This window comes from Ornithorhynchus anatinus, chromosome 6, assembly GCF_004115215.2.
Source record: "Ornithorhynchus anatinus isolate Pmale09 chromosome 6, mOrnAna1.pri.v4, whole genome shotgun sequence".
In the NCBI taxonomy this organism is placed as follows: Eukaryota; Metazoa; Chordata; class Mammalia; order Monotremata; family Ornithorhynchidae; genus Ornithorhynchus; species Ornithorhynchus anatinus.
Window position 1 is genome coordinate 29,749,102 of NC_041733.1, and position 20,474 is coordinate 29,769,575.

At 44.9% G+C, this 20,474-nt stretch overlaps 1 protein-coding gene across 3 annotated transcripts in view; it reads right to left on the reverse strand.

Annotated features, from left to right (window-relative positions):
• Positions 1 to 360: 360 nt before the first annotated feature.
• The window catches only part of MAMLD1 (mastermind like domain containing 1), a 131,789-nt gene continuing 111,675 nt past the window's right edge, over positions 361 to 20,474 (reverse strand). The window contains exons 3-5 of one of the 3 annotated variants that reach the window (XM_007665814.4): positions 7,475 to 7,636; positions 2,777 to 2,858; positions 361 to 2,507 (exon numbers count right to left, since the gene is read on the reverse strand). In XM_007665814.4, the coding sequence (XP_007664004.1) occupies positions 1,489 to 2,507; positions 2,777 to 2,858; positions 7,475 to 7,636 (1,263 nt within the window). In that variant the 3' untranslated portion in view covers positions 361 to 1,488. Of the gene's footprint in view, positions 2,508 to 2,776; positions 2,862 to 7,474; positions 7,637 to 20,474 lie in introns of all 3 variants that reach the window. The other 2 variants (XM_007665819.4, XM_007665809.4) reach the window with 2 other exon arrangements.

Sequence of the window (20,474 nt, forward strand, 5' to 3'; positions counted from 1 at the left end):
ATATGTAAAAATGGGAACTAAGACCGGTGGCCCCTTGTGGGACAGGGACTGTGTCTGACTCAATTTGCTTTTATCCACCCCAGCGCTTAGTACAGTGCCTGGCACAGAGTAATAGTTTAACAAATACCTTAATTATTATTGTTACTATACCCGAAGACGATGAGTGGCTGCAGAAATTATAGCTGCCTTCCAAAGCAGAATTCTCTCATTCTTTCTCACTACTTGCAGTGACTTCTCATTACAGTAAATATACATTTGGCAAGACATTAAATGACACCGAAAGAACTAAAGACACAAGCAGGGCTAATCAAATCATGTGTGCAGGTACTGAAAGCTTCCTCGACAAAATGAAAACATATATGCAATTTTCCCCTGGCAGTTTATTATGGTATGAAGAAAAAACATTCTGTGCTTGAAGCTGACATTATATTACAAATGTATAGCAGAAGTATGATGTGACTATTAAAATATGATTACACAAAGTATGAACATTTTAAGAATTTACAGTACAGTGGATCTTTTATAAACAGACTCTTAAATATACATATGACAATAGTTGCAGACAGAAAACATCAGACGAACCAAAGATGAACTATTAATGTTTTAGACTTTTTTCCTGAACCAAAAAGTCTCACATTAAAACAGATTGTGAAAAGCTTTAAGTCCAGGAACAAATCACCTGTACACTACAAATATACACTGTAGAGGTGTGCAAACCAGACAGATTTTGTCTTCAGAGCGACAGAATACTTTCCCGTTCCCTCCAAGTTCAGCTTCCTCGATCTCTCGTCTTGCAGCTGCTATCCTCCCTTTAAACAACGCTACCAGTCTGTCTCTCTGTTTTTTATCAGGAGTGTACATTTAGCCTAAAAGCATTTACCAGATGTGTCTGATACTTAAATCTAACCACCCATCAAGAGTTAGTGATGGCTGAAAACGTTGGGACCAAGATTTAAAAAAAAGTGGGGAAGGAGTATTTTCTGAAAATGGAAACTCATGGCCAAATGGTGTTTTCATTCTCTCTGCCCTGGTGATGTGGTCGGTTTGCTAGACACCTCTAGTTCATGTTTTGGATTATGTCAAAAACATAAGTATTTCAGGCTGTAATACACAGTATTACCAAACTAACAAAATTATTTGCATATTTGGAACAAGAGATAGTAAATGAGACTCCTATAATAAAACAAAAATTAAGCTATAGATGTATTTACAAACAGTCACGAAAGAAGTATAAATACTTCTATATTTAATGTTTACGAAAACATAATTTACAAAATGTTCAAGTATATACAGTTGTTTGAAAAACTGCCAATATTCAGCTTTGTCACAGGCAAAGAATTGGCTGCGTCCTCTCAATCGGGACTGAAAGAGGCTGGCTTTTTGTTTTTTTCTTTTTTCTTTTTTCTTCCTAATATATGGTTGGTTTTTGGTGGTCATGGGCGGTTTGAAGTGAGACGTAAGGTATGTACAAATCTAGGCCACTGGGAGCTAGACATGTCCAGAACTTGGAGCATGTTGTCCCAAAATGTCATCTATCATTGTCAAATTGTTCAACCAGTCTTCATCCGTGCTGCTGCTGTTTTTCATGAGAGAATCAATGAAGTCAGTCTCGCTGCAGTTCGCCGGCAGGATGGAATTGTTCTGCTGGGGGACAAAATCGTATTGCGGCAGTTCCGCCGAGGAACTCATTCTCCCGAAAGTCCCAGAGGGCTGGCCTGTGGATGGATAACTCGGTGGCCCGATGCCCGGCGCGGAACCGATCTGATTGAAACTGGACACGCTCTGCGGCATGGATTTCATAACACTCATGGCCGGCATCGGGCCTCTGGTGAGGTTGTGTCTTAAATTCTGGCTATTCAGCGGGCTGAGGCTTTGGCTGGGCTGGGTGATGTTCAGTTTGGGGATCTGCCTGACCTGCACTCCGGGCGCAATCTGATTTGGGGGCACCACCGCCTGATGGGAGAACTGCTGCCCTGGAAGATTGGGCCTCACGTTTTGTTTGGAGAAGACAGGGCTGTTGGAGAACTGCTGCATGCTGGTATCCACCTGGCTCTGACTGGGCATCCGAGAGACCCCCGTCGGTGTCCACAGCTGGGAGGAGGAGTTGGTGTAGACGTTGGGAATTCTTGGCATACTGGGCTGTCTGATGTGGAGGGGGCTCGCCGAATGGTTGGCCAGGGGGCTGGAACTAAACGCGGGGAGAGCCATCCCAGCGCGCGCCGTGGAGTGACTGTGAGCCGTCTGGCAACCCGAACCCAGGCCCAGAGACGTCTGGCTTGGGCGCAGGGAGATGTTAAAATCAGGGCTGGGCGGAAACATCCCCGGGTGCTTCGCCGGGTTATGGGGGATCATGACCATGGTCCCACTGTTCTGGTTGACGGTGGTCGGGATGATCCCCGACCCCAGAGTGTTCTGAAGGATGCCGGAGGTGGATGACATCATGCGGTGATTAGGCGGAGGAGTGGGCATGGGCTGGCCGCAGTCGGAAGGCATAGGTTGTGGAACTGCTGTGTTCAGAAAGGAGCACGTTAGACATTGCAAACAACCGCACTCTGGAAACACGGCATTCTTTGACGTGGCTCCGGAGCCTTCTTTAATTATACCTTTAAAGGAGAACGAACCTCCAAGAGAGTCACTACTCAAGCTCTAAGCATGCAGGCTTCCCCCTTGAATGGAAAGGCCCTTTTTGAGGACTCTAGTGTTAATCGAAGGACTTGCTGACTTCAAGAACCCCTTCCCTCCCCAAACCTTAGTAATCTTAAGGTTAACTCCTTACTTTGAAACTGACTCATCTGCTGAGGTACGAATGAAGTCCGTTGATCCGACGTCACCGCCATGATATTCGGTCTCTGCTTCTCCTGCTAAACGGAAAATAAAAATGTGTCAAAAATACTGACCGATCAATCGATGGTATTTATCGAGTGCTTACTATGTGCAGAGTACTGTACTGAGGGCTTGGGAGTTTACAAGGCAACAGAGTTGGCAGATAACGTTCCCTTCCCACAAAGACCTTAGAGGGGGAGACAGACATTAATTTAGGTATAAATATGTGATTAATAATAGATAATTTAAAAATATGCACATGGGTTCGAATACCGGCTCTGCCACCTGTCAGCTCTGTGACTGTGGGCAAGTCACTTAACTTCTCTGTACCTCAGTTCCCTCATCTGTAAAATGGGGATTAACTGTGAGTCTCACGTGGGACAACCTGATTACCCTGTATCTCCCCCAGCACTTAAAACAGTGCTCTGAACATAGTAAGCGCTTAACAAATACCAACATTATTATTATTATTATTACATAAGGGCTGTGGGGTTGAGGGTGGGGGTGAATAGCAAAAGCCCAAAGATCACAGATGATGCAGAAGGGAGAGGGAGCCGGGGGAAACGGGGCTTAATCGGGGGAAGGCCTCTTGGAGGTTATGTGACTTTAATAGTACTTTGAAAGTGGGCATATATGGATGGGGAGGCAGTTCCAGGCTGGCGAGATAATGTTGGAAAGGGGACGATTCACTTCTGTGTGTGTGAGCCTGGACATGTGTACATACACATACACAAAGGGCACCAGGTAGAAAGAGTACTAAAACCGGGGAAAATCCAAAAGCTTATTCCTGGAGTCCCCGAACTTGTTCCTCTATATGTATTCTGTTTTCTGTAGTTCGATTGTTGTTAGACCCTATTAACCCAGAGGGAGCAGGGGTGACCCACAAGTCTTCTGCTATCCTTGCTCTGGAATTAATTTTTAAATCACCTTTCTGTGATATCTGCCTCATCTTGCTCAGACTGTACTCCCAAAGTGTCCCATGCTGTGGCAGGCCTCTGTTTGGATCCTGCTTAAAGCCGCTGGAAATCATTGCCACTCTTCCTCTATCTTCTCAGTGCACGAGGGAGAAATGGTATTTCTTCAGAAGGGGGACACTTTTTAGCCAGAAGTATGGAAATGTCTAGTGGCCCTAATTCATTCATTCATTCAATAGCATTTATTGAGCACTTACTGTGAGCAGAGCACTGTATTAAGTGCCTGAGAAAATACAATATAACCATAAACGGTGACATTCCTTGCCCACAATGAGCTTACAGTCTAAAATCTCCCCCACTTACTGTGACCTTGTCTACCTACTCCTCTCTTATGCTTTTTTTAAATGGTATTTGTTAAGCACGTACTATGTGCCGAGCACCGTTCTAAGCGCTGGGATAGATACAAGTTTATCAGGTGGGACACAATCCCTGTCCCGCATGGGGTTCACAGTCTAGTCACATGGCTAGATTACCTAGCTAAGATACGAAGAAACGATTAGCCCGTTTGCTTGTTTGTTTCAGCTAATTGTGGCTCTTTTTGAGGAAGGAGGTTGTACACTGATCAAGTCTGCTATGACTTGAAGTGTTATTTCAGTTCTCGCTTCTGGCCCACTAGCCTCTCTCCCTCCTCACCTTGCAAGCCGCCTAGCTACAGGGGAGGGGTGAGGTGTTGCAGCTAATGATAAAGGAGATCGATCAATTAATCAATCAATCAATCAGTGGCACTTAGGATGGGCCCTGTACGTGACCTAAGTGGTCCCCTCCAAAAACAGATGGGAAAGTCCGAGCTAGAGCTTACCACGAGTCACACTTGCTGTAGAAGAAAGGAGAATAAGGGAAGAGAGATGGAGCTATATGAGTAATTGTCTTTATTTTCCCTTCCCCCACCAACTGTCTGGTTGCCAAGACCAGCATTTAATAACCTACTTTGTGTTTGTATATCACCTTCCCTCCAGGGAGCTCCAACATTTTGCAAACAATTAACTCATTATTTCTCACAATTCCCTCAGGAGGGAGGGAGAGTAACCGACTCCTTTCCTGAGCATATACTCTAAAAATGGAGGAGCAGAGGGATTCAGAAAACTGGCCAAGGATACAGAATGATCTTGGGATTCCTGGGTTTTTAGCAAGTCCTCTGGTTGGGCTGAAGAACAGGCCGGTCGATTTCCAACAGTATTAGGGACTGTAACCCAAAACCCGAAAACTATGTTGAACATCCATGTTATTTTTGATCATTTCAATCAGGCTCTGGACATATGGTGGGATTTAGAAAAACAAATTTATGGATGAAATGAATCTAAGGCCCCCTGCCTTAAAACCATACTTGAAAACGAAGGCTTTTCTTTCTCATGGAGAAGAAAAACATGGCATTTTCAAAATGCAGATAAAGATTTCACAAGGGAGATTACAAATATAAGTGAATTTTGGCTAAAGGACACAGTCTCTAAAAGTGAAATCCATGAGAAAGTACCGATGATGGGTGAGTTCAGTCACCTCTAGAAGACCAGGTGCTAAAAAGTTTAGAAATATTGCCTAATGGATAGAGCCCAGACCTGGGAGTCAGAAGGACCTGGGTTCTAATCCCAACTCCACCATTTGTCTGCTCTGTGACATTAAGGAAGTCACTTGGAGCATGGGCCTGGGAGAGAGAAAGTCATGGGTTCTAATCCTGGCTCTGCCGCGTGTCAGCTGGGTGACCTTGGGCAAGTCACTTTACTTCTCTGGGCCTCAGTTACCTCATCTGAAATGGGGATTAAGACCACATAGGACAGGGACTGTAGGACAGGGACTGTGTCCAACCTGATTTGTTTGTATCTACCCCAGGGCTTAGTACAGTGCCTGGAACATAGTAAACGCTTAATGAATACCATGGTCATTATTATTTATTATTCTCTAGGCCTCAGTTACCTCATCAGTAAAAATGGGGTTTAAGAGTGAAAGCCCCATGTGGGACAGGGACTGTGTCCAACCCAACTTGCTTACATCCACCCCAGCGCTTAGTACAGTGCCTGGCACATAATAAGCGCTTAACAAATACATTAAAAAAAAGACTGCTAAAGTTGTTCAAGAAAGAACAGAATCAGAAAACAGGAGTTTTTCTCTTAGCTCTGCCACTAATGTACCTTGTGACTCAGGCACACTGCCTACCCTGCCAGCTCCTCAGTTTCCTCACAATAATACCTAACAGTCTCCACTCACAGGGATGTTGTAAGGAAAATGAAACAGGTAATTAATGTGGAAAATGCCTCAGGGAAAATAAAAGTGCTTCGCAAATTCAAGATGGCCTTGCTTCAAAAGTAGAAATCAGAATAATAAACAGGGGCTCTGCTGTGAACAGAGCAGGGTTTGCTCCCTAAATCCAAACACACGACCTTCTTGTTGATTTTATGAGCACCTCTGGACACTGGGCGGAGCACAGGATTTAAACAGATGCAAATGCCCACCTCAAAATGCCTGCTGCCCTCTCCTTCCCCCTCAAGCACTGAACATTGTCCTGATGATTTTAGGAGCGGGTTCTGCTGGAAATTATTTTCTCAAAAAAAAACAAACCTCTCAGTTTTCTCTGAAACCCACACTAGCCTGTTGGAAGGCAAGCAATACTTTACAGTGAGTAGAAAAGAATGGTGACTTTAATCATTAGAAGGACTGTAACTCTTCTGTGGGGGGAGTGGGCTGGTAAAACTTTGTTCTTGTCTACGAGGCAGAAGAAGCATGGACTAATGGAAAGAGCATGTGCCGGTGAGTCAGAGGATCTGGGTTCTAATCCTGGCTCTGCCAGTTGCTTGCTGTATGACCTTGGGCAAGTCGCTTAACTTCTCTGGACCTCAGTTACCCCATCTGTAAAATGGGGGTTAAATTCTACTCCCTCCTACTTAGACTGTAGCCCCATGTGGGACAGAGGCTGTGTCCTAGCTGATTAACTTGTATCTATCCCAGTGCTCAGAAGAGTGCTTGGCACCTAGTAAGTGCTTAACAAGTACCATAATTACTGGCATTTTGGGCACTGCTCTAATTACTGGTACTTCCCAACAAAGGGAATTTCTGTTCGCATGCCTCCAACCCCACTTGGAAACATGGCTTCTGGACAATAATAATAATACTAATGTTGATATTTGTTAAGCGCTTACCATGTGCAGAGCACTAAGCTCTGGGGTAGATACAGGGTAATCAGGTTGTCCCACATGAGGCTCGCAGTCTTAATCCCCATTTTACCGATGAGGTAACTGAGGCACAGAGAAGTGAAGTGACTTGCCCACAGTCACCCAGCTGACAAGTGGCAGAGCTGGGATTCCAACCCATGACCTCTGACACCCAAGCCCGTGCTCTTTCCACGGAGCCACGCTGCTTCTAATGGACATGAGACTGTTAGCTTGTCGTGGCCAGGGAATGGGTCTGCCAACTCCGTTGTGGTCTCCCAAGTGCTTAGTACCACCCTGTGCACAAAGTAAGCACTCAGTAACTACGACCGATGGATGGATGAGAGAGAGCTCAGCCTCAACGAGTGGCTCAGCTCTGGGCTGCCGACAACAGTGCCATCCACTTTGCTCTGTTCAATCCACCGAGGCCTGGAGTTGGGCTATCGGTATTTGACAGGCAGCTCCCCGCTTGCTACTTTCCCTCTCGGAACAAAACTTCTCACGTACGTACGTCACACAAAGACGCGACATAAATCGAACCTGCATAATGTGCTGTCGCCGCAGAATCTGTTGCTTCAATAAATGGTTCCTCATACAGCCATTGACTGTGGCTGGAGCGGGAGCCGGAGCTGGGGCCGAGCTGCCTGCACTTGGTAGGGTGCCAGGTTCTTGGAGCCTGGCAACAATTCCAGGATTTGACTCCTGCCAAGAAAGGAAAGAGAAATACATCGCACCAGGAAGATTACAAAAGAAGCCATTTAAACTCGACTTTTGCTCTCCTTTCTGTCCCAGTCTCAGCCCGCTTCCTGTCCCGTCTCCCACCACACCCTTTGGTGAGACTGGTTTGGGGGAGAAAAAGCGAAAAAGGAGGATGCGGAAGAGGGGGAAGAGAGTTCTTCTTCGTGAGGATAAGGGAATGGAAAGCTTCCTGCCTAGCCTTCCTGACTCACAGTTAATTATTGCAAAGCGGCAGCAAGATGAAGGAGAGCACTGAGCCGCCACACTTGGCCAGATCAGACACCCCGGATCCGGTCTGCGGCCTACAGCTTCGGTGAAACCGGCCTCCTTCATGACTGCCGACAGCCCGTATCGTTGCCACTCTTTCTTCCCCAGTTGTTGCCCCACAGATTTTACAGACCAAACTAACTTAACGCGGGATCCGGAAAGCAGATAAAAGGAAAAACGGCACGCGGGAGAAGGGAACTCCGATGGATAAGAGAAAAAAGAACTAAGGGCGGAGGAAGATGAAAGGCTATATGCCACGGGGATGGGGATTTGACTGGGTAGGAAACAAGAACAGAGTCTTGACTGTACCCGCCAGATGAAAGGCTGCTCAGCTCGACAGGCGGGAGTTGGGAGGAAAGAAATATGATCCTAGAAAGTGTTAATCAAAAGACAGAGGAAAAAAACAAGAGTAACCAGCTTAAGGAAAAATGGTGTGCTCAGTTGGCCAGAGATTCCCAAGTCGAAACACCATTTTCAATACACATCCCACGCCCCAGGTTGCCAGGTTTTTTGAGGCTCTGTAAGCTCTGCCCAGCCGGCACACAGCACCATTTCCCAATATGTTCCATTTCACAACATCTGAGTGTTCAAGCTAACATCTGGTCAGTGAAAACCAAAGAGAAGGAGCCGGAGAAAAAGGCAAGTCCTCAACGAGGATAAGAGAATGGTGGCGTGCGCTCACTAGCCAGGCGGAGCAGCTACGCTCCATTACTATTATCCATTTAACATTCCGCTTTTACATTATTTATTAAGTTTTGTTATTATTGGCACAGGGAGCTCTGTACAGTATAGCCCGCATTCTTAACTAGGCCAGCTTCCTTTGTTTTCCAAATGGAAGCCTACATCCTTTGTTTTAGAATCAGTGTTATCAAAAGATAAGCATGAAGAAAACAGTTGTTGCCTTTTGACATCTGACAATTATAACCACGCTAAAATGGAGCAAACAGGAAATGACAAATGTTTTGAGTGACCAGAAGGAAATGGTTGAAAGTGTTTGCTGAAAGTCATGGCTTAATAACGGGATAGTCTTTTGCCTTCTGCTTCCTTCTGAAGAATCACCCAAGTAATTGGGGGATTTTTTTATAGGTGCAATTATGAAGAAGGTCATCGAAATTACTCATTTTTATGGGGCCTCTTTTGTTGTAGCACTTAGTCCTATTATGCAAAGCCACAATTGATGAAATGTAAATGTCTGAGAGATCATTTACTCAAAGACACAGACCTGCAACTCCTGGCTAGCATCGGGGGTCCCCTCATGCCTACCGAGGGCAATCTCCCCAGGCCAGACCTTAGTCTTGCTTCTCCGCTTACAATCCTGTTGGACACTCTATTTTCTGTGGTTCCTCCGCTGACCTCCCCCATTAACCTCTTCCTCCCCATCACCACTCCCTCACCCCCTCCGCCACCCCAGCCCGGCCTCCCTCTGAAAAAACGTCTAAGTAGGACTTACTCATCACATAAATCCTAAAGTGCATGTAAGCTGGTGTTCTGCTTTCATGATGGATACTGTTCTGCCGACACAGTTAAGCTTTGAAAAATACAGTTTGCCTCTGGGGGAAGATTTGAAAGAGCAAGGACTCTGGCTGCATACTCCACTCAGGAAAGACACTGAAATGTTCCTACCACCCAAAGCCTTGCCATCTATCCAATTTTCTCCCAACGTGTGTTGCTGCCTGCAGAGGGTCTGTGCTTACTGAAGCAAATGAGTTTAATGCAAGGACAATCATGCTGATGTTTAGCTCAGGGCTATTGCATTAGCAAGTCATAACATTAAGGTCTCTTCCACTAATCACGTCCACCACACTCTGATATTGCCTAAACTTCCCCAGTAACACAGTCCTGCCTTTTTAGAGGAGGAGAATCTCATTATTAATCCCAATACTTTATTCAGCCAAGGAACTGTCTAATTACTTGTGTTTGCACGTGTGTGGTGGAGTGTGTATGTGTGTGCTGGGGGGCCGGAGGGGCGCGTTCTGGGGGCTCACAATAATGATCTACAGAGGCTCGGAGAACTCACTGGCCATAGCCAGCGAGAGTTACTGAATTTCAGGGCCAAGTCCTACATTTCCCTTTCCTAACGGAGGAAGCCATCTCTAGTATGAAAGGAATGATAATGAAATAGCATCCGCCACAAGGCAGGGAATGATCTGAAATCCCTTTTTTTTTTTGGTGTTACACACTTAAAGCCAGTCCTCCCCAAAAACAGAGTAATGGCACAGAGATTATCCCATTTTCACCACTAGTGGGAACTACTGCATTCTTTTGCAGTTGAAAATAAAAATCCATGTAGGTGTCACACTAAGAATAGTTCTTAGATGTAGGGTAGAGGCCTCTGCTATCTGTACCAGAGATTAATGAACTTCAAAGTTCTTCCTTTTTCCTCACTCCACAAGACGAATCATACCTCACTCCTGATTTTAGGGCCAAAACAAAGAAGTCATAATTTGAAACTGGCCAGACTCTGACTTTTCCATTTAAATGACAGGCAAATGGTATACAGCAATGAACGGTAAAATCAAAGACCATAACTCAGGGTGTTCACACATCCTCGAGTGTGGAGTTCAGATAGCTGCGAACTCCAGCACAATATTTAGATGGTTGTGGGAGAACTGGTAGATTTGAATTTTTGACATTTTAGCACGCATCCCGGCTAGGAGAAAAATTACCTCCCCTGCCTGTGCAAAAAATCAACCTGATTATCATGAAAAATGGTATTTGATATTTAGGTCAGTCCTTTCACACTAAAGCAATTTACAAAGTACATACACTATTAAAAAGCAGCCGTATATCAGGTAAGAAACAATGGAAAGCAACTGGCAGGGGAAGTACACAAGAGCCAAACCTATTTTTTCTAAACCGCATAATCCCGGGAGCGTTGAGCTCGAAGGGGGCTGTTTTATGATCTCATCTGAAAAATGACAGTGGCTAAGTACTCAATATCTACAACACCTCCCAGGGAAGCAACAAATTGGGGCTGTCGAGGGCAGAAACAGATTTCAGATTTGTTGTTTATGCCACGGGCCATCATCACCAAAGAGGAAATCAGTCAATCAGTGGTATTTAATGAGTGCAGACTGTGTGCAGGAAACTGTACTAAGCGCTTGGAAGAGTACAACAGAATTAAGAGACATGTTCCCCGCCCAGGAGCAGGGGAATTATCAGTCGGTAGCTCTCGTGGGCTCCTGGGAGGGTGGCAGGGTGGCTGAGCTGCAGGGCCGTCACGTCTCCGATGATACCGCGCTCTACATCTCTCAGATTCTCACTGTAGTCGACCTACTGGCTCCAACTGGACCCCAGAGAAGGAGAGATTCATTTGATTCTGACAAAATGGAGTTGATCCCTGCTCTGCCACTTGTTTGCTGGCTGACCTTGGGCAGCTTCTCTGTGTCTCAGTCACCTCGTCTGTAAAATGGGGACTGAGACCGTGAGCCTTATGTGGGACAGGGAGTTTGTCCAACCCAATTTCCTTGTATCCACCCCAGCACTTAGTACGGTGCGTGCCACATAGTAAGTACTTGACAAATACCACAGTTCTTTTTAACTGATGCTGGGGACCTTGGGAGAGAGGTCCTGAAAAAGGGTGAGGTGGGCATGGTTCCTTTCCCCCGGATCTGGTGTGGTCGCTTTTGGCCTTGGCCATTCGTTTCTGGATTACTGTCCTCTCCCATTAGCACCTGTGGTCATGGCTGCCTCACCACCTGCTTTCTGCCACGGCCGCAGAGGCCTCTCTGGCCAGTCCGGTCTCACACGTCCTCAGGTTTACAAATTCCAGCTCCCCTCAGAGACCTCCTGGAAGATCCACATCGAGAGAATGCCAGGATAACTCTTCCCCAGGGGTCCTAGAGAGTAACCTACAGCAACCTTTACTTCACCATCTCGGACGACGGCCGGGTGGACGCAGGGGAGACCTAGAGCCGGGCTGAAAATTTTTTAAGGAATCCATGTATGCCTTAATGATGCTAACAATGGCCGGTTCATTAGCCAGCGACCATTAGGAGGATTTGATACTGGCCATTTTTGTCACAGTTCAGCATGGGAAGGGTTGAAAAATGACAGGCCGAGCTTGCGCAGGCGGAGAATTTTGCAATGAAATCACGTCCTTGTGTATGCCTCCTGAATGACCCGGGCGGACTGCTCACTGACAGCTGCCTTCCAGGATCCCGGTGGCCCCAAGCACCCCTCCTCGCCTCCCTGCCAGCCTCTCTCCTCAGCGGAGGGGAACCCAAGATCATCTCTAATCAGAAGTGGTCTCCATCTGATCGAAGGGGATTTTTTCAGGATTAGCCCTAGTGGGGTTGGGGCCCTGCCAGTCAGGAGGGGAGAGGGAAGGTTTAAGGAGCTAAAGTTCTGCCCTGAGCCTCTCTGTCCCTCGATCATTCATTCATTCATTCATTCATTTATTCAATCGCATTTATCGAGCACTTACTGTGCACAGAGCACTATAAAAATCACTTGGGAGAGTACAGAGAAGCAGCATGACCTAATGGATAGAGCACAGGCCTGGAAGCCAGAAGATTGTGGGTTCTAATCCTGGCTCCTTCACTTGTCTGCTGTGGGACCTCGGGCAGGTCATTTAACTTCTCTGTGCCTCAGTTCCCTCATCTGTAAAATGGGGATTAAGACTGTGAGCCTCATGTGGGACAGGGACCGTGTCTGACCCGGTTACCTTGTATCTACCCTAGCGCTTGAAACAGTGCCTGGCACATAGTAAGCACTTAACAAATACCACAGTTATTATAATAATTACAATGTAAGCATGAACAGACACATTCCCTGTCCACAAAGAGTCTACAGTCTCGAGGGGAACTTACACTGTGCAGAGGTAGAATTTACAGGCTGTTCACTCCCGCTGAGGCTGCTGCTGCTGGCATCTCAGCCTCCTTGTCCTCCTGGAATACTCTCATAGCCCTGGGCCTCGGGCCTCCCGACCCGTGCAGCGACAGCCCTCTGGGATGGCAGAGCCCCCTCAGGGTGTGGGGCGTTGGGTGTGTCCAGAATCTGGCCAGGAACGTCACCCTTCCCAACTTCCCCCTTCTTCCGGCCACTCCCTGCTGCTTGGCAGGGGTGGGGCCCAATAGGGAGTGGGGTCCCCGATGGCCTTGTCTTAGGATAGAGTACCCCCCCTCTATTCTGGAAAGTGTAGGAAAGCACCAAGTACTCTAACCCACCCTCGGTTCCTGGGATGGCCCAAATAGGACATGGCTCCTGAACCCCTCGGCTTGTTGGCAAAGCTCAGTCCCTTCTAATGGTGGTTGGATTTAACCCGGGCAGATTTCAGCCCCAAATAGATTCCCGGCCCCCAGATACCTCTAAAAATATGCTTGGCCCCAGGCAACCTAGCCTGTGGGGCAATATCATCTCCCTGCAACAGAGCAGATGCTAATTTCTGAAGAAGGAAATTAGTAAAATGCATTTTGCTGGTGAGGATCTACCAAGAACTTCAGTCTCATTACTTTCTCGACTAATCTTTCCTGCCGATTTGAACGTTTTCTCCAAATTTGTCAACATTCAACTGGGCTGTGTCACTGACCGTATTTTCAGAAAGGAGTTAGCCTTTCAAATAAGCTCCTGCATTTCAGAGCCTCAGAAGAAGGACTATTTTTCAGACAAGCCCCAGCTATGAAACCATCCTTAACATAAACAAATTCACATCATGCCAACTCAGAGGTTTCCAAAATGACCAGGAGCAAAACCATTTGGGATCCGAATATTTTTTCTGCACATAACTGAGAGGCAGGAGAGTCCCAAGGCCTCATCCCTGATCAGAAACAGGTCTAGGTTCTCTCTTTACCCTGCAACCTCTGGGATCCAGGAATTTTCCTAAAGGAATCTAAACTATACCTTACTCCCCTGCAGCCCCAGTCTCCCATGAAAAACAGGTTATTCATTGTCTACTTTCCAACAGTCTGGAATTGTAAGGAGAAGGGGTAGTGCATTCTCAGTAAACTACAATTGCTGAAAAATTGGGGGAGATTTGAAAATTTAGAGATTTGATGGGATTATTCCAGAGTTTGCTTCTCTGTTTAGTCAATCAATAAATTAATAGAATGTTTTGAATACCAACTATGTGCAGAGCACTATACTGGGCGCTTGGGAAGAGTATGAATTAGTAGACAAGATCCCTTATCTCAAGGAGCTCGTTATCTAAAGAAAGTTACCGAAAGGAGGAAGTAACAGAATATATAGGTATGGAGGTTGCGCCTTTGACCACAATCCTCACCTTCTGAAAATGTTTGCACTCACTCTTCTTCCTTCCCCAACTGCCATCTTCAATCACTCACTCTCTGATGGTTCTTTTCTCTCTGCCTTCAAATATGCCTATGTCTCTCCTATCCTAATAAACCTCCAAAAAACCTACCAAGAAAACAAAAAAATTTTTCTGGCCTGCACTGCACTACCCAGCTTTCACTCCATCTCTCTCCAGAGGGTGAAGGAGCTCAGCCTTGGGAATCAGAGGACCTGGGTTCTAATGCCAGCTTCACCGCTTGTCTGCTATGTAACCTTGGGAAAGTCAGTTCACTTCTCTGGGCCTCAGTTACTTCATCTGCAAAATGGGAATTAAGACTGTGAGTCCTATGTGGGACAGGACTGTGTCTGACCCTATTATCTCATTTAATAATAATAATAGTGGTATTTATTAAGCACTTACTATGTGCCTGGCACTGTACTAAGCACTGGGGCGGATACAAGCAAATCGGGTGGGACACAGTCCCCACCCCACGTGGGGCTCACAGTCTCAATCCCCATTTTACAGATGAGGCAACTGAGGCCCAGAGAAGCAAAGTGACTTGCCCAAGGTCACACAGCAGACAAATGGTGGATCCGAGATTAGAACCCATGACCTCCTGATTCCCAGGCCTGTGCTCTATCCACTGCGCCATGCTGCTTCTTTGCTTATATGTACTCCGGCACTTAATACAGTGCCTGGCACACAGTAAGCACCTAAATACCATTATTATTATTATTATTAATAAAGCTGGGATAGGACAAGTGACTGAGCCAGCATGGTGGTCATTTGGATGGTGAGGAGGGGCAGATTTTGGAAATGTTACAGAGGAAAAAGTGATAAAATTTTGTGACTTTACTAAAGTCATTTAATAAAGTCTATTGAATTTAACAAACCGAGGCTTGGTCTTTTACTAAAAAGGTTGAGTGAAGCCAGAACTGTTGCCAATGACCTGAAGTTATCTATCAGAACAATATATGGCTAACTCTTCTCTTTTCAAACAACTAACCCACTGCTTGGGTTTTCCAATTCTCTTGGTTCCCCAAACCAGAGTACCCTGTAGTTATCTGTTTAGCATCCCAGTGCAATCAACTCTGTTAAGCTCCCAATGTGGGATGGCCAAGGGATCCTGAATATGGGAATGTCACTTCCGGTCACATTCTTGTCATGGACGGTAATTGTACAAGAGCTGCTTCTTTGGCCTTGGGCACTGTGTCACTATCCAACCAAACCCTGGTGGTTGTATCTCAAGGATCGTCTTTCCTTTGACCTTTTTACGTTCCTTTTTTTGACTCAGTGTCTTATCAAGGAGAAGTAAAATGGTGGAGGAAGGGTGGGATGGAAGGTCATGGTTTGAGGTCACATCCTCCACCACACGCAGAGCTGGAACTATGAAGGACAGGATAGGATAATGTAGGAGGAGACTTAAGAGAGGAATTTGGGCAGATCTGGCATTTCCAAAGTTTCATGACTATGCATTTTTGACTTCCAAAATGACATCTGAACTTCAGCTGGGCCATAGTCACTGGTCATCCAGTGTCTGACTAACCGTACATCAGCTTGAAGGTCATTTTTGACATTGATTCTTTATAATAATGTTGGTATTTGTTAAGCGCTTACTGTGTGCAGAGCACTGTTCTAAGCGCTGGGGTAGATACAAGGTAATCAGGTTGTCCCACGTGAGGCTCACAGTTAATCCCCATTTTACAGATGAGGTAACTGAGGCATAGAGAAGTTAAGTGACTTGCCCACAGTCACACAACTGACAAGTGGCAGAGCCGGGAGTCGAACCCATGACCTCTGACTCCGAATCCCAGGCTCTTTCCACTGAGCCACACTGCTTATGGACCTTTCAAGGACCAACTAATTTTCTTTTTCAAAGTACCTGACCTGCTGATACTGAGAAGGGTTTGAAAGCACGCCTGGAGTTCAAAGCATAAAAATGTAATGTTTGTTAAGCGCTTACTATGTGCAGAGCACTGTTCTAAGCGCTGGGGTAGATACAGGGTAATCAGGTTGTCCCACGTGAGGCTCACAGTTCATCCCCATTTTACAGATGAGGTAACTGAGGCACAGGGAAGTTGAGTGACTTGCCCACAGTCACACAGCTGACAAGTGGCAGAGCCGGGAATTGAACTCATGACCTCTGACTCCGAAGCCCAGTCTCTTTTCCACTGAGCCACGCTGCTTCAAAGCATCACAGTAGGCTTGGTCTACTCCTGTATCGAAAGGTAAAGGTAGGGAATCACTCTCAGAATAAGCAAACCGCACATGAGACTTCATTAACAGACTCATCCGGTTGCATGAGAGAAACACCAAAACCCTGTGTGAAATGTCATATAAGTGGCAGATTCAGGAATGAGAAAACATCCATTTTGCCTTTATTTGGGTCAAGGTGCAGCTACCCCACTTAAAGCCAATCAAGAACACATGTTGGCAGGAGATTCAGGTTACACAACTTAAAACCAGTGGAGAACTAGTACCTTGCCATAACAGCTTAGACTCCACACAGACAGGCACACACAGCTCATGTGCCTTTTGGGAGACCCTGTACCAGCCACCATTTGAAGAGACTGCATTTATAGGTAACACCTTCAGTTCCGGGACACAGTTCAAGCAAAAAGATGCTATGTTGGAGACTGAAATCTTTTGCAGCCTCATTTTTGGCTTTCACACATAATCGCAGTATCAGAAAAACCAGTTGTGTAAGCTCAATAGTCTGTCTCTGTCTTTCCAACTTCTGCCCATTTTCTAGATATACCACCTTGGGTCATATTATCAGTTTCAACTTTCTACACTGATCTTAGGGGGTGCCGATCAAGGAAGAGCATTGTTCAAAATATCTAAAAGTGATGGTGTGTACTGTACTGTTTAAAAAAAAAGCTTTTCCAATACCTGTTTCCTTATCCTCTTTTAGCATGAATATGCTCAGTCTCACAAAGCTTAGTCCCTGACTAATAAAAACAAAGACAAGATACCTACACCTGGCTGGAAAGTCCACAAAACACTGTTGAATTCCAACAATATGAAAGCACTGATTTTTTTTTCCAGCTCTGGGTATACTGTGCACTGTTCCATGAAGAGGTAGCAGCTAATACGTTTAACTATTATACTATTCCCCCCTTTCCAAAGCCCTGCAGCTTTCAATAAACAAGAGAAGTACATTTTTTGCTTCACCCACATTTTCAAAAGTTAATATGTATATTAAAGGCCCTCCGCACAAGGACTCCACCGCAATATGCCATCTTGGTTATTAAAACTAGAATACCCCAAAACCAGGTCAGGTGGCTGAAAACAGGGTAGCTTAATAGTTATGAAAGCCATAGCTGAAATCCTCTAGATTGTAAGCTCATTGTGGGCAGGGAATGTGTCTGTTTACTGTTGCATTATTCTCTCCCAAGCGCTTAGTGCAATACTCTGCACATAGTAAGCGCTCAATAAATATGACTGAATGAATCCAGCTCACAGTGGAATCTCACAAAGAGGTTTTTTGGTTGCAGGTGGGGTGGAATGGAACAGAATTCAGGGGGACAGGTAAATCCAAAAGGATGCCCTGATTATTGTTTTTTGGGTTTTCAGCCATAAAAATAAGTTTTCCATAATTGTTGTGATTGAGGGGTGGGAAGCTGGAGAAGAACACTGTGGCTTTGGGAGCATGCTAGGAAATAAATCAATAATCCTCGAATACTGTGCTTCCAACCCTGGACATTCAAGATAAAAAGGCACAGAATGTAAGAAAACAGAATTCCCATTAAAGGCGTTCATTTCGATCAGTGACTTCTGATCATCATCGTTTAGAATACATTCATCTCTCCCGTTTTCTCTATAAACAGATGCAGATGGTTTGTGCACATTTATATTTCATGTGCTTCAGTTTCAGCACCGTGACCCAAATCGAGTCCTCCGAGAGGCACGATTCGGTTAGTTTCCACTGCCCTGATATTCTAGTTCTTCACATGATACTTCGGGGTCTGGCTGGGGCAGCTGTGCCATCAATTCTGTAAAATAATCTAAAATCATATTAATCTCCAACAATTCAGCTGGTCGTCCTTTTGCCTGTCTCTACCAGGCTGCCACTGCCCCTGTGACATACAATTTCTCAAGTCCATAAAGTACAGTTTGACTCGAAGTAATCTGTTCTGCTATGTCAAGGGGACAGAGAGAGAGAGAGAGAGAGAAAGAGAGAGAGAGAAAATATGAACTGGTGGACAGTTCCATAACAGGAACAGTTTGGGAAATGGAGAGTTGAGCTCTCCTCTCATTTCGAAATAGAGCAAACCACCTGGTAGAAACCCAATAAAACCCAAGAAATTCAGAGCCAAAGCCCATAATTTGTCACAGATCACAAAGTTTTGGGATTTCTCATGCTCTATGCAACTGATACGCTCTTTCTTACAGAAAAGGAAGAAGTTTCGATCCTAACTGGGTGAATTATCCAGTTCTGTCGGTTAAAGGCAGATCCTCAGTGATATTTAATGTGTGTGTGGCTTAATACTTTAAAAATAAAAATCAGCTCATAGAAGCTGGAAAATTTAGAACAGTGCCCATAAGTCTCCGAAATATCAGTAACAATACAAAGGGTCATTTCGAAAATGTGAAGCGAAAACCCTTTGCAAAAGAACCGAAACCCCTTTTCTCTCATTAATGTTACTGTCACCTTTTCCTCTCTAAATTCCCCAAATTGCTAACCAGTCATCCATCAACCACGTTTTATGGCTTCTTTAAAAATAAAAAGTACATTTTCTTTTTTTACAAAGGCAGCAGCAACTCTCAGCAACAACATTTTCCCAGCTAAATTACAAACTTCCAAAACATGGGGGGATGGGGACCTCTAAGAGCCAGGGGTCACCCTAATTTAAAACAGGAATATTTCAGATACTGTGACTTCTCCCCACCCAAAAGGCTGAAACATTCTGACAAAGTCAACTTAACCTCCTCATAAAATCTCCTTTCTTCCCATTCAGACTATATTTACAAACTGTAGATGGCTCTTTTTTCCTTGTGTCATTTCATTATTACAGAGTTGAGATCACTAGCCATCTGCAGCTTCATTTCATCAAGCTCTGATTTGTCCTTGGAGCAAGGTTATCTGGGACACAAACATAAAATGCTGCTTTCCTCAACTGACAGTTCTGTGTGCCTTCCTGTAAATATCCTTGCTAATTTAAAATAATTTTATCCCTTTGGATTCTTTTTTAAATGGGGAAATACAAATACATTAATGAGGATCTCATTATTTAACTGCTACATGACACACTCTAAAAGCAATTAATGGTGTTTATTTGTAGATAGCTGAAGCATTTCAGGCTTTTGCTCAGGAATCCTTGGTAGCTTCATGTGACTTGTAGGATATTAGCGATGGGTCAAGAAACAGGACCCCCCATCAGCATTAACATACGCTTGGAGCGCCTCGGTATTCCATCAAGCAGAAAAAAACTGCAGACGGTGCACAAAATTACCAGCTGCAGAATATGTCCCGATGGTGGGTGCACTTTTAATAAAGCAACGATGGCCAACACACAAGGATTCATTCAGTAAAATGAAGCGAACGGCACACCTTTCGGACATTCCCCGTGAAATTCCAAATTAAAAACAAAAAGGCGATCAATGCTGAGTTCTAACTCTAGCTCCTTCTGCTTGGCAATTGAATCGCACTCATCTCCTGAGAAGGTGACTATGCTTTTCGACATTTCAGTGACAAGAGATTGGAAAACATGGGCTATAGTAATGTTGTTTTCTAATCTGGGCAGATCACAAATACAGCCCCAAGCACTTAGCCCCAGCACTATGGTACAAAATAAGAACTCTATCCACTAAGGAATCAGCAGTAGTTCTTGGGTTCAGCTCTTAATTTTCAGAATTCACAACTGACAGGAGACTTACCTCCTAATCTGGAAAGCATCACTTTGTACCTAGAAATATCCTTACTCCATTTGTGGAGTAGAATGGGGATTAAGCATATTCGAGAGGAAAATCTGGTCGATTCATTGTTCTGTTTTGGGAAATGAACTCAATGGATAGATTGAACTTACCAAAACATTTTCAGCAGTCCTTTCCCACTTTAAGAATTTATTTTAGACATTTACCCCTTCAAACCAGTAGGGATTTAGAAAGTCTCAATACTTGCAAATACAAAACAGCATCATTAATTAGACAAACTAATTATTCAGCATGGTGACTCTCCTGTGTCACCGGCTGGAACTACGTTCCTCTCTTGTACATGAAGCAGACGAACAGTTAACTTTCCTTTGTTCACACATAAATGACTTAGGTTAGAAGCCTGCCCGGTGACATCACCATAGCTTAAAC